Genomic DNA, 16,819 nt, shown 5'->3' with positions numbered 1-16,819 from the left:
GCGGCGGCGGCTGTCTCGGCGAGAGGCTTGCGGGGGGGTCCCTTCGTTTCCTACCGTGGGCATGCTTGATAGCACCCACCACTCTTCGCCTGCTGGTTCTCCTGAAATGTGTGGGTTTGGGTCTGGTGGAGCTGCCCCTGCCTGCTTCTGCCCGCTCCTGGCAGCGCGACCACCTGCTGCCTGCGAGGGCTGCACCGCCCGCGGGTCCTGGGGCGGGAGCCGGAGGCCGCTCGGGAGGCGGCTCGACAGGCCGGGAAGGAGCTTTCTGTTGGAAATTGCTGTATGCATAAGTCGCCACTTAATTTCTGAAGATTTGCTGTTAGTGGCTCTGAGCATAAGTGCTGAGCATCTCTCGTTTTTCACTTACTGGTTAGGGAACTTTGGGACTCTCGGCCCCTTTGTGCCACAGCCTGCAGGAAGGGGGCTCGAGGTTAGGATTTCCTTTCATTCAGTAAAAGGAAGCAAATCCAACCGTTTTCCCAACCAAGTGGTGTGCTAAAGGCCTACCTGTCTTAATTCTTACTTTTTCTTCGCATCTCAGTTGGTTTGGGGGAGTGTGAAACTGCATGTTTATGACCAGGATGGACATCTGGGGTGGAAACCAGGAAGAGTCACTGATTTTTTCTGTTCTCCTTTCTAATTCTTGTAGTTTTGAGTAAGTTACATCAGAAACAAAAGAATGAAATTAATTCAGAAGTGTTTGAGTTAATTACATGTCCTTTTACTCAAGCAATATTCTTGTCTGTTGATACACATGTTCTAGAAACAGACCTTGCTAGTAACTCTGGAAAGAAGTGATTACTAGGCATCATGCAATATTTTCCTGGGATCTTGTGTTTTGGTTTTGTTTGTTGTTGTTTTTTTTAAAGCTTTAAACTTAGGTAATCAAAAATGTGAAAACTAGGAAAGACCAAAGTTAAGATTGCCCTTGCAAACTGAAGTTGCCATATCATCTCCTCTGCATCTCCATTTTAATGGCATCTTCAATTACGTGGTTACATACCAAGTGTCCTGCAGGATAACACCCTCTCCGAAGTGTGCGTGTATGTGCAGGGACTGCAATTGAAAGAAAGGACTGTAGGAAGAGAAAGCATTGCATTTGAAATGGGATTCAAAAAAGCTGGATTTTACTCTTAGCTATGCTGAGCTATCCCCTTTTAAAAAATGCTAGGCAAAGTAGTCAACAGCTGCGCTGCCTGATGCTATCAGTAACAGTTTATGTGTGTTCAGTAAACAGGCATTTTAAACTACTGGTGGAGGAAACCCAGGAGAAGGAAGAAAACCTGCAACTCTCTGAACTGGTTTCTCACTTAATGGAAAGAAAATAAAATACTAGGCTTTTCGTCCCACTGAAGTTTGCAAAGACTTTACAGAGGCATAGAAAAATGATGGATTTATTACTTGCTGCTAACATTTCTATGCCTGCAGTAAATATTAATAGTAATGTAAACTGTGAAGAGGACAATGCACAGAGGGCTCTTTATTTCAGTGATACTGTATGTACCATCTGTGCCAGGTTTGAGAATAAGCAGTGTTTATTACTGAATACAGTCACATAACCTATAGACAATATGGTGGAATCCTTTTTCTCTGTAATAATCTTATTCTGTAATTACCGATATAATTTTTTTAAGGTCTCAGTCTGGCACCTCCCGTGCTGTTTTCCCAAGATCCCTAGATCGGGTTCCTAATGTTTATCCAGGGTGCTGTTGACTTCAGCTGGGCTCCAGAGCACCACAGATATCTTTGCAAAGTGCTCCTGGCAGATGGCATAAAGGGAGTTTAGGCAAGGTTTTCTTTATGGCTTTAACCTGGAAGATGGGTTCCCAGAGACCATGATGTAGACACAAAATGTAAATAAACTTGAAAAAAAAAAGTTGTCTCGGTTCATTCCTAGCAAAAGGAGATTTATCCCTTTGCATGAGGGGTGAGGCAAAAATTTAATGGAGATGTTCCTTCTGAAAATATAAAATTATTCTTTTGTATACTTTAACTAATTGTGGGCAAAATAATTTGATACATTTGAAAAAAAATAGTTTTGCCTGAATCATACCAAGTTTTTAAACAAACATACTTGTGGTTTTGGCAGGAAAATTGCATCCATCTCTAATACTGAAGTGTTCCTTAACTGAGTGAAAAAAAGGTGCTCCGACCTGGATGCAAATCTGATGTTACATGCATCCCTATGGGAGCTGTGTCAGCTGCCGTCTTAGCAGTCAGCTTCATTTGACCATGAGAACCCAAACAACACACTTGTGCTAAAAGTGATGTGCCTCTTTAGCCTCCCAAAGAAACAGTCGCTGTAGAAGGGCTTGGCAGAGCTGCTTGAATGGGGTGCAGTGTGCTGGAAGTGAAAAGCGCTGCTTTCTGTTAGAGTCGTCTAGCGGAGGCTGTGCATGACAGAGTGGCAATGCGATATTGCAGTCTGTTCACTGCAACATTCGTGAGACAAGCGATGGTGACTTTGGCAGAAGGGTTGTACTTCGAGTTTGGGAAGTCGACAAATGAAGGGGCCGCTTGCTGGTAGGGAAAAGGCATTAACAGAGATGTCCTGAGCACCGGGTGGGGATCCCCAGGGAGCACAGTGAGGAGGGCTGTGTAGGTACTGATAACCCCTGGCCATTGCCAGGGGAGTCGATGCTGGAGCGAAGGAGAGAGCCATGGCTGTACAGAAAGCCCTGGTTTATGCTATGGCTGTGTTGGGAGCATGCCTGAGCACAGCGTGTTTGGTGTCTCTGGCTTGTAGAGTCTGCAGCAAGAATGTATAACCTAGTGAGCTTCCATCCTTGTCCAGGCGGGCAGTTTTTTGTCAACAGTACTTTACAGTGTAGTATATCGCCATAGCTGCTTTGCCAGCATCAGTGCTGACTCGTGAAAAAGCAGGCGATGCCCGCATCTTCCACAGCTCCAGCCATGCAAGCAGGTTAAGAGGATCTGTCGGCAGCAACAGAAGTGCTGTGTTGCTGGTTGTTTCTCTGTGACTCCTGAAACCCCGATGGTTTATGAAGCAACGCAAGGACAACCTCCCTGAGCGTTCGGTTTTTGTGTCTCCGCTTGCAGTGTGTCTGTGGAAAAAACGGGGAGCCCCTCAGGGTTAGAGCTGAGTTTGATCTGCAGCGCATGAAAAAGATCTGCTATGTCTGTGCGTCTGAGAGGCCAAGAAAGAGCAGATGGCTGTCGGATGGGACCAAAGTACCTGAGGGGAACCTGCTATACAAGTGCCAGCACCAGCTGCAGCCACTTCGCATGCCTGTCAGAGCTGGGAAGGTAGTCCATGAGGGAGGCGCGTACTTACTATTGAGTGTAAAGCCTTTTGTAGTGTGGGGTTACTTTCCCTTGCATTGAGCATTTGCTTGGTGCAGTGTGTGTATGGGGAACTACGAATAGTCATTGTTGGGTTTTTAGAACAACCCACCACTGGTAAGAGCATGAAAATCCACTTCTCCATTTCTTCTCAGCACTACTGCAGTGTCTTCCCTGCCCTCACACTGCTGTGGATTCGCCATCTGGGGTAATATGCGTTCTTGGAGCAATTTTGGAACTCACTGAGAGAGACAGGCTGTGTGAAATCTTGCTCAATTTTATCCGGCATGGTCTCCTGTGGAACAGACAGGCTACACCTTTACCTCTGTCTGTGGGCACTGGAGCTCAGTTTTTCATAGTTGGCAACAAAATGTCAACTAGTAAGACCCATGCCAAAGTGTATGTGGTACAGGTTAAATGGGACACTTGTTAAAAGCATGAGATCAGCTATAGGATGGGTCTGGAGCAAGGTGAAGACAACAGGCCTGGGCACTGCTGGAGGTGAGGTATCCTGGTTGTTGTGTTAGATCACTCTGTTGGTTAAATGCCTAAGGCCTGGCTGCATCCCCAGAAGAGAAGGGAAAACAACTATGTTAGGAAAGGTCCCACAGAGTGAATTTCTTATCTGGTCTTGATCCTGGATCTGTCTGGAGGTCCTGTAGGAACTGAAGAGTCCCTCGGTACCTGTAGCCCAGTTTTTCTCGAAGGTTTCCTCCCCATAGCAGTGTGCTCCTTGGCTATGGATGCTTCCTTTTCCTTAGTGGAGAAGAAATGGATCCAAATCCAAATATGAGAAGGGGCCATAATCTGCGGTGCATGTGGGAATTACGTCTGTATTCCTCACCAGGATAGGATCCAGCTCCTGGAGCTTGCAGCAGGTCACGCTGCCAGAACTAAAGCTGTCATGGGCATCCATGGTCCCCTGGTATGTGCTGTTCAGAGCCTGTCTCCTGCATGCTGATACCGAAATGTTCAGCCAGCGGCGATGCAGCAAAGCTCCTCACTGTCTGATTGCCGGGAGAGATTGCTTTGCCCTGCTGCCTGCTCGCTCCCACGAGCATCTCAGTGCACTGAGCTGCATCCAGGGAATGCTGCTTACGGCAAGTCTGGCTCTGCGTTAGGGCTTGGTTCTGGCTTAGTGGCAATGCGAAGATTATTGAATGCAATACCTGTGATTCAGGAAAAGGCCTGAGGGAAATCAGAAGAGCCCGGTCCAAGAGAGGGCATCCAAGGCGAAAGACAGATACACAGTGGCATGCAAATTGTGACAGAGAGAGAGAGAGATGACTATGGTGAGGCTCCAGGAAGAAGGAGCATGGTCCAAGCCTGCATTTGTGGAAGAGCAGCCGCAGCCAGGTGCGGTGAGCTCAGGAGTCAAGGAGTGGGAAGGGAATGAAAAGAGGCCTGAAAGGACCTGTGGGTGGTCTGTGGAATTGTGATATAGGCACCTGCTGCTTGATCTGATACCAAGCTGGTTTGCCAAAATTTTTGGAACAAATTTTAATGGACACGGTGTTTATAAATCAGATCAGCACTCATCTGACTGCAAAAGTTTTAATGTGCTCCTTCAAGACCTTATGCCATCTTACAGGTACAGTCAAACCTGGTTTAGGATAATGGGAAAGGGTAGAATTTTACTACCTTGTTGAGTCACAAATTTGTTAATAGGCCAGTTAGATACAGAGCTTAATGGCTATTCTGCAAAAAAATTATTATATCTCCAAGGAAATGAAAAAGTCTTTAAGAAGTCAAGTGTAGAAATATCTTCTGAATAAGTAAGAAATTAAGAAGTTTAGAAGGGAAAAGACTGAATTTGTATGGAGCCATTAGAGGATTAGAAGAGCGAGCTTATCTGTAAAAGCTTATGTGGTACATAAAAAGAGGCTCTGTAGATACAGCCTAAGCTATATGGTATGCAGAAGACTGCAACCACAGGAAATATGAGGAGGGAGATTTTTTTTATATTTGATCTTGGTGCAAAAAGCTTAAGCACTTGTAACTTTGTCGGTTTTGGATGCTGTACAGAGAAATCCTTTTGTTTGGATTGTAAACAGCTTGAGAGTTAAATGTGATTTCACTGGTAACTGAACTCCAAGGCTGTGGAGAATCAACCACAGTGCACTGGCATTTCAGCTTAGGAAATGCCCAGCATGCCAGCACAGGCGAAGTGTATTGAAGCTATACAGAGCAGACTGAGAGAGAGTGTTACAAAAATCAGGAAAAGCAGAAAAATCTGCTGGTGACAGTAAGGAAACTGCTGTGACGATGATAAAACAGGGGAGACACTGAACTGCAGGAATATTAAGGGAGTTAGTGGCAGCTGTCAAGCACAGCCTACACTTTGATCAAATAAATTACTTAGTATGGAGTAAAGTTTAGGGGTCCGAGATAAAGAGATGATATTAAATGACCTGATAGTAATTTCTGGTCTTAAATGCAAAATCTTTTCAAGTTTGTAAAGTGAGTAAAAATGCTATCAAATCAGAACAGCATTTACATATGAATTGAAAATATCCATTAGAGTGAAATACCCATTCAATTTATAAAGGAATAGATGACTATATAAGTACAAGGCAGTGAAATATCGTATTTCACAGCTTTGTGGAGACTCCCCTTTAAAACTCTATTATATATCACCTGAGAGGTTTAATTGCTGATGGATTCTAACAGACTCTTCTAGAAAGGGTTGTGGTGGTAAAATCCCCTCAGCTAGGCAGAACTTCATTTTAACACTGCGCTGGTTTACAGAGGCACCTCTCAGAGCTGTCACGATAATTCACAGATTTCCTGTCCACCCAAAACAACATAGCATATTCTCTGCTTCCAGCACTGCAGAAAGCTTCAGAAATGACACTGAATACTATCAATTGCTCAGTAGTTCTTTGGCAATCACAGCTGAAGGGGTTTGTGCTCCTCAGTTTCTACACAGGCCTGCTCATTTCTGGCCCCACGCTCCTCTTCTTCCCTCAGTTGTACCAGCACAGCTATTCATGGAGCTCACCTGCAAACTGGGACAGTGAACTGAGCCAGAGTTAAAGCAGTTTTATGTCCCTGTGTGGCGCTGCCCACCTGAGCTCTTTAACTTGGTGCAAGCCCCAAACTGCCAGCTGTCCCCACAACATGCTGTCCCCAGCTGTGTGTTCCCACCACCTCTGTGCAGGCTCATGTAAGTGAAGCCATGCAGGGAGCTAGGCCAGGGAACTCATCCATCTGAAAACTAACCTGGCAAAACAAACAGAAAGCACGGGGCATGGCGCGGAGATCGAGCGTTACACTGCTCTTTTGGATGGCAAAATCGATTTTTTCCTGAATGAAGTTGCTATGTCCTGAGGAACTGGATGTCATGCCATGGGCTGGGAGTGAGGGTCAAGAACACTTTAAGGCTCCTCAGTATTGTCTCTGAAGTCTTATGTCGTGAAACTGCCTCCTGCGCTTCCTTTCGCAGCTTCAAAATAGCTTTGAAAGAGAGTGCTAATACCCTTAATAAAAGTGCCTGTGCTCCTCTTTGAACATCTGAGGTTACCTCAAAAGGAAGTAATAAACCCTAGGTGTTCCCACAGTTAATCCATTTGAAGAAGGCAGTCTTGAAGTCTAGGCTAGTTCAGCACTCCCTGGCCTCAGCCCTCAAAATTAACATCTGGTTTCAGGATACTCGTGCTTTGCACTTGATGAGAAACACCCAAGTGGCGAGTGCCTCCTGGTTGTGGATACTCCTCTGCAGAGAGGGGGAGAGGATACTGTCCCAAAGCCTCCCAGCAGACTTTGCCTAGGAACTTTTTATGAAGGGGTAATATAACGGAATTTAGGGAAAATTTTGCTTTGAAAGTTCAGGAGCTTGGACAAACTCCATGATTCCCTGAAGCAGCTCTCTAGTTTGTGACAATGAGCAATTCTTTGGGTCCTCTACTCTGGCCTTTATAATTTGTTTTTTCTTTTAAGCTTGCTTTACACCACCACCTTCAGGGAAGTTTACTCTGGTATACTGAGTTGCTGGCTTTATTTGGATAACGAATGTTGAAATAAAGTGAGTATTTTTACGTTTGCTTGTGGAGGACGCTATTGAAAAGTTTATGATTTTATGGCAGTTGTTTCAAAATTATTCTCAACTTACAACTTTTAATACTTAATACTGTAATACTTTTAATACTTACAAATTTTTATAACCTATAACCTTTAACTGGCCAACAGTCTAGTTTTGGGATTTAGAAGAAATTGAAATGGAGACCTTACTAGCTTGTTTTGGGGGAACCCAGATGTTACTGATAATTACTCGATTTCACTGATTTCAGTAACCGTTCATCATCCAATCAATGATCTAGTAATGAACATTACAGAACAGTATCAAGCAAAAGTATTAAGCAGAAGATACTTATTTTTATATACTGTCTTAGTCAAAAGCTGAGGGCAAGTGTCTATTCTGTATAGATGAATTAAAATTAAATTAATTTCTTAAGTAATTTACAATCCAGAGTTTCCACTAGTACAAAATCTAACGATATTGCATGAGACTGTAGACAGGGATAATAGTGTAACAGTTAATATACCATCTACTACTTCTAAGGTGTTTTTTTTTTATTCTGTAGACTGTTCTTAACTGAGTAATAAACTTCGTAATCTTGGCTTTAATGAGAAGGTCATTAAGTGTAGGAATGTTAAACTAGGCTGCACAAAATTGCTTCCCTTGGCTGCTGTATACCAGTTTGTGTTCACCTTGAATTGTTGTGTGCCTAGAGACAATAGACAGCCAGCTGGCACTGCGATTTGATGGAAACTACACACTGTATTTCCTTTGGCTCCTTTGAATATCTCGTAGCTTCTATCTTTACTGTGCTGCCGCTGCTGCAATTCTGCCAAATGGAAAGTAGCATCAGGGCTGTTGGGAACAAAATTTTATGTGAGAGGATCTTGTTTTTAAGAAGGGATTGCCTTCCCATTGGAAAAGTGGATGAATCAATATTATTTAATTTCCGTTCTTGTGCTCTGTGAAAATTAATGAGACAAGTATTTGTGAGATTATTTGGGGGGAGGTGATACTTCTGCAGGTACTAGCTTGCCAACTATTTGAGGCAATTTTGTTCTTTTAACTTTCATGTAAGCAACAATGACTTAAACGTAACTGTTATATTAAACTGATCCAATGATGTATAGTTTGTGTACAGCAGTTTCTATTATATCAATAATATTTTTTATGAGCAAGTCTGCCCCCATTATACAGAAGTTTTATTCTTAATATTGACAATGGATTTAATTCTTTCCTGAGCCTGAATTCCACTTCCCTAATGGTCTGGCATCACTCTCAAATTAGGTGTATCAGGTTAGCACAGACATCAGCTCTGCATTTGAGAGCACACTCTCCAGGTCTTCACGCAGCCTCCACATTAGTTGAGATTGACTTGAGTCTGGAGCAAACACTGGCTCACCTCGTAAGGAAATTCAGGCACAAGGAGGATTCAGGCAGTTTGGGGACAGCCAGCGTGAATCGTGTGGTGCAGCAAACAGAAGTCCACATTCAGAAATGACTATAAGGATATCTGAGAAGAAGCGAGAGAAGAACTGTCATGATGACTTCACTGACTCTAGTTTACTCTTTCTTAATATGACTGCTGAGGTAGGTTAATGCCAGGAGAAACACAAAGGAAGACTTGTTTGCAGCCAGAAGCTGCACCACATACTTTTCAAAGGGGAAATGCCAGTGTTTCATTCTTAACTTGCCAAGAGCAATAGGTCTGATGGCTACTGGCTGGTCTCTTTGCTCATCATAAAGATTTCTTTAGTATGTGAGATATCTCTGTTTTTACTTGCTCATTTACTAGTAACACGTGAAGTGTCTTTTATAAGAATTGCACAGGGGTTGAGTGAATGCTCTGCCTGCGCCAGCGAAGGTCTCTGTTCTGGTTCCATGTAGTTTGGAGTACTCCTCCATGTGGGATGGCTCCAAATCTTCTATAGTAACCAGGATTTCCAGTGCAAATGGCCCACAGAACTTACAGCAATTATGAACTGGAAGAGCTGCTGTAGGTCTAGGTATCTAGCAGCTCAGTATCCAGAGCTGGTGCCTGGGTTTGAATTTCACTCTGTTTCCATGGACAGCTGATGGGGCTTTAGGTGGTAATATGTGACTGTCATCAAATGGATGCCTTTGACTCTGTTTGCAGTGCCGTATCAGAAATACCTGTCCATGTGCCCTGCAGAAGGCCTGATTACACAGCATGTTTCCATAGCTCTGTCATTGCCCATCGGTTTTGATGTGAATTGAAGACGATCAGTATGACAGAGATCCAGTTAATGGTTAAAGAAGAGGCTCTAGTTTAAGTTTCCATTCTGCTCTTCTCTATATTCCACAATGGGTTTCATACTCTTTATTATAAAGAGTTGCAAGGGTATATTTACAAATGAAGAAGTGAGATTAAATGATCATGAGCTTAATCACATTATAATTCTCTTCTTGAAACCCATGGTAATTAGTTGCTTTTGGCTTTACCCTTCAGCCATGCCTGTATCTCATTTCTTATCTCCTAACTCCCCTAATCAAGTTCTCACCGGTTTATCTTGTTGTTAATAATATTAATAATGCTAGTTTTGGTCCTGACTGTGTGAAATATTTATGTTTATCGCTGACTTTTTTCTAATGTGATCCTGATTAGAATACTTAATTTGCAAAATATGTTTTTTAAATCATAAAGTTTTATGACTTTAATTAGGAAAATTAGGAGATTACAGGTGAGATTTAAAGACTACCCAGGAAGACATAACTGAAAGAATAATTGCTGTTTTGTCCTTTTAATACTTTGCTAGGTGTAAGACTAGGCAGTTGAAAAGGAGCAGTGGGAAGAGAGGAGGATGTTAGCTGAAGGATGAAGAGTGTAAAGTAGCAGTGTGTGCTGTTCTCAAGTATTTATGGGAAACTTTTTGTCTCTGTAGATATCATTAGAAGTTGTGACAAACATTTTGCTGAAACATTCCTAAGTAAGTAACGGCCACTCTGTTAAAAATGCCATCCTTCTGGTCATACTAATATTGTTATTATAATGCATGCCTAATTATGGAGCTTTGTTAAGAATGATGTCCTTTTGGTTTTTACTAGTATTGTGTAGGCAGTGCCTTGCTCCCCATTTCTAAAAGAAAACTGTGCACTGTGATGGTATCTTCACATCAATGAAACGTCTGTAAACAAAGGGGTTCTTGTTTGTCTATCCTTTGCCTCAAAAAGGGTCAAACTGTTGGCTGCCTTCCTTTGTCGTTTTTTGAATGTGAACATGTTGTTCCATGGAGATTTTTGGAAACGGTAGACTGAGAATAAGAGCGCCACAAACTCAGGCTCTCGTTCCCCGCAGAAGCAAAAAATGTGCTCTCAGACACGAGGCAATGTTCTCGGGCCCATGAAAAAGCATATTTATGTATTCAAATAAAATATTCTTTTAAGCAGAGTAGAAGTACATGTAGGGATTGCATCAGTCAAGTGGGTGTTTTTTCAAAGTATCTTTAGATATTAGTTAAAAAATTGTTCCAAAACAACTATATTTTGTTTGAACATTGCAGTCTGGCATTTTATCTTTACATGTAGTTATGATCCTCAAAAAATATTCTAGATAAGAATATGGATTTTTATTATTAATATTCTTGTGAGCAATAAGAGTATGAATATTTTTTAGATAGACTAAAATTTGATGCCTTAAACAATTTTTCCTGGTCAGGCAAAGAAAATACTGTTGACTGATACATGTATTTTGACATTAAAGAGCTTTAAAGTATATTAAAAAAAAAAATATTTTTTTTTATTCCTCATAAAAATTTATTCCTTTTTTTGCTATTGTCTGAGTTATTTTTTCTGCACTCGCCCCATGTTAATCTGACTTTTACTCCTAAGAATAACTGTCTGCAAACAAAATTTGGCTAATTTTCTGCTAATGAAAATGCTGCTCTGGAATAAACTGAAAGTCTTCCAAGGCACTTAGAGAGCCAAGGCCTCAAGCACATTGAATCCAATGCAGTAAGGATTTCCCCACAAATCCCACCTTTTGCCTCCTTTTTTCTTGTAAGCGAATGTTTCCTGGAGAGCAAGACACTTCTCTGAAAGTTAAAACCTATATACAACCACCCCTGTTAAAACACTTTGCATCTCATGCTAATCCTTTCTTCAGCATGTGGTCTCATGACCAAGAACACATTTAATTCTTCAGATTTCCAATTTTAAAATATTGCCAGTACACTAGGAAGGCCTCTTGTGATTGCTCTTCAGTCACAGTGTGCAAATGTTGAGTTTTGAAGCAAATTAACAGCCAGGGAGCTGTGAAATGTGTGTTGTAGTTTCAGAAGGCGAGAGACTAGTTTTCATGTGGCTGATGCTGCTCAGGTTCCCATACAAGTTTGCTGTGGTCGGTTAGCACATACTCTGCAAGTCTCTAACCAGCCGGATTCTTGCATTAACATCAGAGATGTGTAGTGTTGTTGAAACTCGCACAAAAATGTTAGGGTGTGTTAGAAACTGAGTACAACCAAATACGTGGCTCTAGACTCTAGATGTATCTGGAAAATCTGAACAAGAGGAGATGGAGACAGACTGACAGTGCTGTTCAGATATTAAAAGCGCATTATACACCATATTCCTGTTTGAACAAGAACCTGTCAGCCTGGAATCAATACCTGGGTTTTTTTGCTTATCATCCTGTGTACATGAGACCAGCACCACTCACAGATACTGTTCAGCTTTCTTCATCAGGACTGCTCTTGTAAACAGGGGCTGCAGAACTGGGCTCTCAATGCATACCTTACCTTACAGCATAACCTTGAACTTTTGGCTATTGATGACAAAGAGGTAGGGGAAAACTTTCTTTTAAGGCAGGACTCTAAAGACAAGCTTATCTAGCTATACTACTCAACTCTTTTTTTTAATGCTAAACATTTAGATTGACATCTAGGAACAAGCAGTTAAAATAGGTCATGTTATTCTTCCATTTAACTTTAGCAGTGCCTTCCCACACAGTAAGAGATATCCTTAAATGTAAGAGCCAGCAGTGTCAGAAGGAAATGGAGCCTTATGCTTGGTTTCTAATCTTTGCTTAAGCACAAAATATGTGGAGATATATATGAATGCTGTCTTTCAAACAATTCAAACAGTACTTTGCCAAATGTGACTGCAGTCCTACTGCTGTACAGGTATAATCTACCACAGAGTTTATTTCTCTTCCACTCTAGCCTAAGTAATATGTAATTTCTATGAGCTTTTAATTTCTTGCAGATACACTTTAAGATATTGGGCTGTATTTCATCAAGTTGCAGGTTAACTTGTTATTGTTGGTCCCTAATTTTAGGACATTAAAACCTCTAAGTTGCAAACTTACCAGTCTGCCAAAGAGCTATGTGTTACTGACACTATATTTCTGGTTTGATGATTGCTTACCCTATCACAGCAACATTATTCAGACCCTTTTTGGGCTGATTGCTCCCAGAGCTGTTGCTTTGTAGTGCACAGCACTAAATAAATTGATCTTCTGTACCCCAAAAGGCAGTGGAATAGAAGATTAAACTGGGATGTCATCATTGTATTAATTTCCCAGGGAGGAAACAGTGAATTTACTTGAATCAGACTGTCTGCTGTTGCTAAGATAGTGGCATATGAACAAAACTTCACGGTCAAAATAAAAAAGCTAACACATGTGAAAGAATCAGCCCTAGGCACTCGATCTCTTCACACACTAGAAAGCTATCATCCATCAACACAATCACCAGAGGGCTACATGCAATCTTAACAAGCACTTTAACATACTGGTGATGGAGCTCAACAGAGGTGAATTTGTCCAGAAAGTGTTTAAAGCAAATGTCCATGTGTAAATTTGTCACACTACATTGCCTAAGCCAAAACTGGTTTAGCCGGTGCTTCAGGGACCTCCCTCTCTATATGTATGTATGTATGTATGTATTACACAGACAGTAACTGATGCTTCTGTTCGTTGTGTATTTAGACTTGCTCCACAGGGCAGGCAAGAGATACTGGAGCAAGTCGGAGTCCAAAGTGCTGACTGAAAACCCTTTATCTTGTACCATTCAGAATTCTCCAAGATTCTTAATAATTAAAAGATTATAGTTATAAGACTACAAACAGCACAGTTCATCAAAAAGATTCAATAATCTATGAAGTGAGAAACCTTACTAATCTGGCTTTTTGCAATACAAACAAATACAATAATGGATCTTGTTCAAGCAAACACATGGTTAAGTCTGACAGTGCACACTAAACATTTGATGTGGGAAACAGTCAATACTAATGGAATCCGTTAGTGGAAATATCCTCCGAAGCATCTGGTAGTTGAGGTGGATTGAAAACAGTGAAAAGATGGGTACATTAACAATCCGGTATTGTGGTGAACACTAAAAACCCTTCACAAGCAACAGAAGGATTAGCAAAAATAAAAGAATCACAGACTGTGAATTAATGGGACTTCAGTAAAGACAGATGCTAAAATGACTGAAGAGGTAAACTGAATGTATTTTTGTTACCATAGTTCAATAAATGTACTTCTTCCCTCATGCAACGTAACTAGTCCTCTGTTGTTAATGGTGTGTGTAAGAGCTCTATTTGATGGGAAATGGAATTGCTAGAGAAATCCAGTAACAGAAATATATCTAAGTTGAATAACTGGAGGTCAGACTGGAAAACAAACCTAAAGAAAAGGGGACCTGTGCCAATTATTTCATAAACTATTTGTAGTAGCAGTATCATTAAACCTGCTTCAAATGGTGTTGTGCAGTGAAGACACTATGCTGAACTAGACAAAATTTAATATTACTTCCAAGAATGGGCTGAACTTCAAATACCTACAAAAGTTCACTGTTTTTGAAAACTACCTGTCAGAGAAGTGAAACAGATTAGTTTATGCATTGGAGTGGTTCTGTGTTAGCGATTGCTGGAACATCCCAGACATTCACACTCAAAGGCAGACTGATCCTATGCATGAACTCGTTCCTTAAGGTCCAATCCCTTCCTGTTCTCCTGGCACTAAGGAACTGTATCCTGCCAGAGGGACTACCAGAGAATTGCCTCTTGCATAGAGAAACTCTGCTAGTGGAAGCAAAAGTCTTCCCTTTTTTTTTGCAGCTATGCCCATTAGCAGGTATAGACACTTCGCAAGCCTTAGAGCATGCATGGTATAGCTTCTAGCTGCAGAAATACGTATTTTAAATAATGTATATTAACAGCTAGTCATATTTGAACAGTTCACTTTCTGGCAAGGGTAGAGATGCTTGTTTCTGGTGGTTGTACCTACAACATGCAAACAACCTGCTACTGCCTGCCTGTCCTGAATTCACTGAGCTGTTAGAGACAGCTGCCACGTGACCATTACTCCCCTGTTTGCCTGGATTACATGAGTTGCTTTAGTGAGCCTGCACAACCAATTCTGTGGCTCACTTACTCGGTTCTTCACCTGTCTTAAGTAATGCATAATTTCAGTCTTATATGCTCTGAGTCAGAGAAATATCTCTATGTGTATATATAGATAAATATATATATATTATGAAATAATATGGCAGCAAAACCTTTTGGGCTTTACAAATCCAGAATGTCATGTGGCTGTTAACCAATATAGTGAAAAATCACAGAGCTCTAAGCTGCTAATATAGAGACTGTGAGCTTAGAAATTGTGTTATATGCTTTACTGACCAAGTTCAAGTGTGGCTGGTCATTTCTGGCTCTTTGAGAAAGTCTCCTCCTGTGGTCCAGCCCAAGTTCTCACTGTGTTCTTGTCTATCATCAGGTGCGTTTCACGGGTCTGAAATCAGCCATTGGAGTTTTGTGATCATAACTGAACTCTTTGCATTTCCCGTCTGACTTAACCATGCTTCGCTTCCTGAGCCCTTACAGGACATCACTAATTTGTGAGAGGTATAGGGATGTTCAGATTGCATCTAGAATATTCATTTAGAAGTCTGGATGGCAATATATTATCAGTGAGAGATGTGATAAGCTATATCCATGAGGGATCATTATTTTTCCTGTATTGTTATTGCTGATAATTCTAACTATTGGTGAAGTATCACTGAAACACAGATGTCTCTCTACATATCCCTTGCCATGGGCACCTTGCAAATTTAGCATCACTCTAGAATGTTACTTAAGTAACATTGCCATCTGGACATTTTGGAGAGACTTACTCCTGAGAAAAGAGTTATTCACTCCTGAGGAATCAAGTCTTACTTGTGGAGGCTCAGCTCAGCATCTTTGCTGAGGCAGGGGAGGTCCCTAACTCAGTAGCTGATATGTCTCAGAGCTGTAAATGCAGGCTGCAGAATCAGGCACATCTCAAAGCACTCACTACGCTCAGTCCTTGTTTATAAATTTTTTATGATGTAACCTTTTATTTTTTAAGATTCTAATGGAATTATGTCATTCCAGGGATGAAGGTCAAGCCTTAACCCAGTCTCCTGGAAGCCTCTTTTGAACAGACTTGCCCTGATGGGTTCTCTTTGTCTGTCTGTTCAGCGGTTTACCCAATAAAGGAGAAAATGAATCACATTAAAGTCACCTATTTAGACCTGCATTTTACTAGTGTTTAAATCAGGCTTTGCATGCTGTTCAGCTCCTTGGAGTTGCTACGTTTTTCCTGTTTTCAGAATAAATAAAAGGAGGTGTGAATAACAGTTGCATTATGCACTTTTAAATGATGTTTCAAAATTATATAAGGCCTATTTTTGTTCCAAGTTATCCTGACAAAAATCTGGAATAATTTCTTTGGGACCAATGAAATTAAAGTAGTGGAAAACAAAATGTAAGTGAAATCAGAATCTAACACAACAAGCTTAAGAAATATTGGAATAATTAATCACAATAAAAATGAATCAAGTGTTCAATTTCTTTCACAGTCACTAAAATGGTATTTAATTCAACATTACGTAAAATTGAAAAAATAACCCTGTTCTGGATGAGGAATTGCATTGCTTGCAAGCTGCTTCACAGGGAGCCATTATATATGCATTCATTTGAAAGTGACTTTTTTCTACGTTCTACTTCCATCTTCCTCTTTAAATTACATTAGTTGAAATTCTCCATAAAATTAAAATATGAGGACTAGCAGTGCTTGCTGGAATATATTTTATTCCCTATTACACTGCCTTGAACCTAGAATAATTATAGCAATGAAATTACTTCAGATTTATGCCACCTTCAATCAGAAAAGAATCTGAGTTTGGAAAGTGTGATTTTGATGTCATGTAACTTTCTCATTCATATTAAGTGACGCTGATGTGTCTCAGGCAGAGAAGACAAACTCATAGAATCATAGAATCATTAAGGTTGGAAAAGACCTCAGATCATCGAGTCCAACCGTTGACCCAACACCACCATGCCCACTAAACCATGTCCCTAAGCGCCTCATCTACACATCTTTTAAATACTTCCAGGGATGGGGACTCAACCACTTCCCTGGGCAGCCTCTTCCAATGTTTAACCACTCTTTCAGTAAAGACATTTTTCCTTACATCCAATCTAAACCTCCCCTGGCACAACTTGAGGCCATTTCCT

The 16,819-nt window shown here is 41.0% G+C and overlaps 1 protein-coding gene across 1 annotated transcript in view; it reads right to left on the bottom strand.

The window, feature by feature from the left end:
• Window positions 1-288, bottom strand: part of IMPAD1 (inositol monophosphatase domain containing 1) — a 25,173-nt gene extending 24,885 nt beyond the window's left edge. Inside the window, exon 1 of the mRNA XM_009289361.2 lies at window positions 55-288. Within this exon, the coding sequence (XP_009287636.1) occupies window positions 55-288 (234 nt within the window). The remainder of the gene's footprint in view (window positions 1-54) is intronic.
• Between the last annotated feature and the right edge of the window lie 16,531 nt (window positions 289-16,819).

Source organism: Aptenodytes forsteri, unplaced genomic scaffold (genome assembly GCF_000699145.1).
Source record: "Aptenodytes forsteri isolate BGI_AS27 unplaced genomic scaffold, ASM69914v1 Scaffold139, whole genome shotgun sequence".
NCBI lineage: Eukaryota > Metazoa > Chordata > Aves > Sphenisciformes > Spheniscidae > Aptenodytes > Aptenodytes forsteri.
This window is presented reverse-complemented; position numbering and strand designations above follow the sequence as displayed.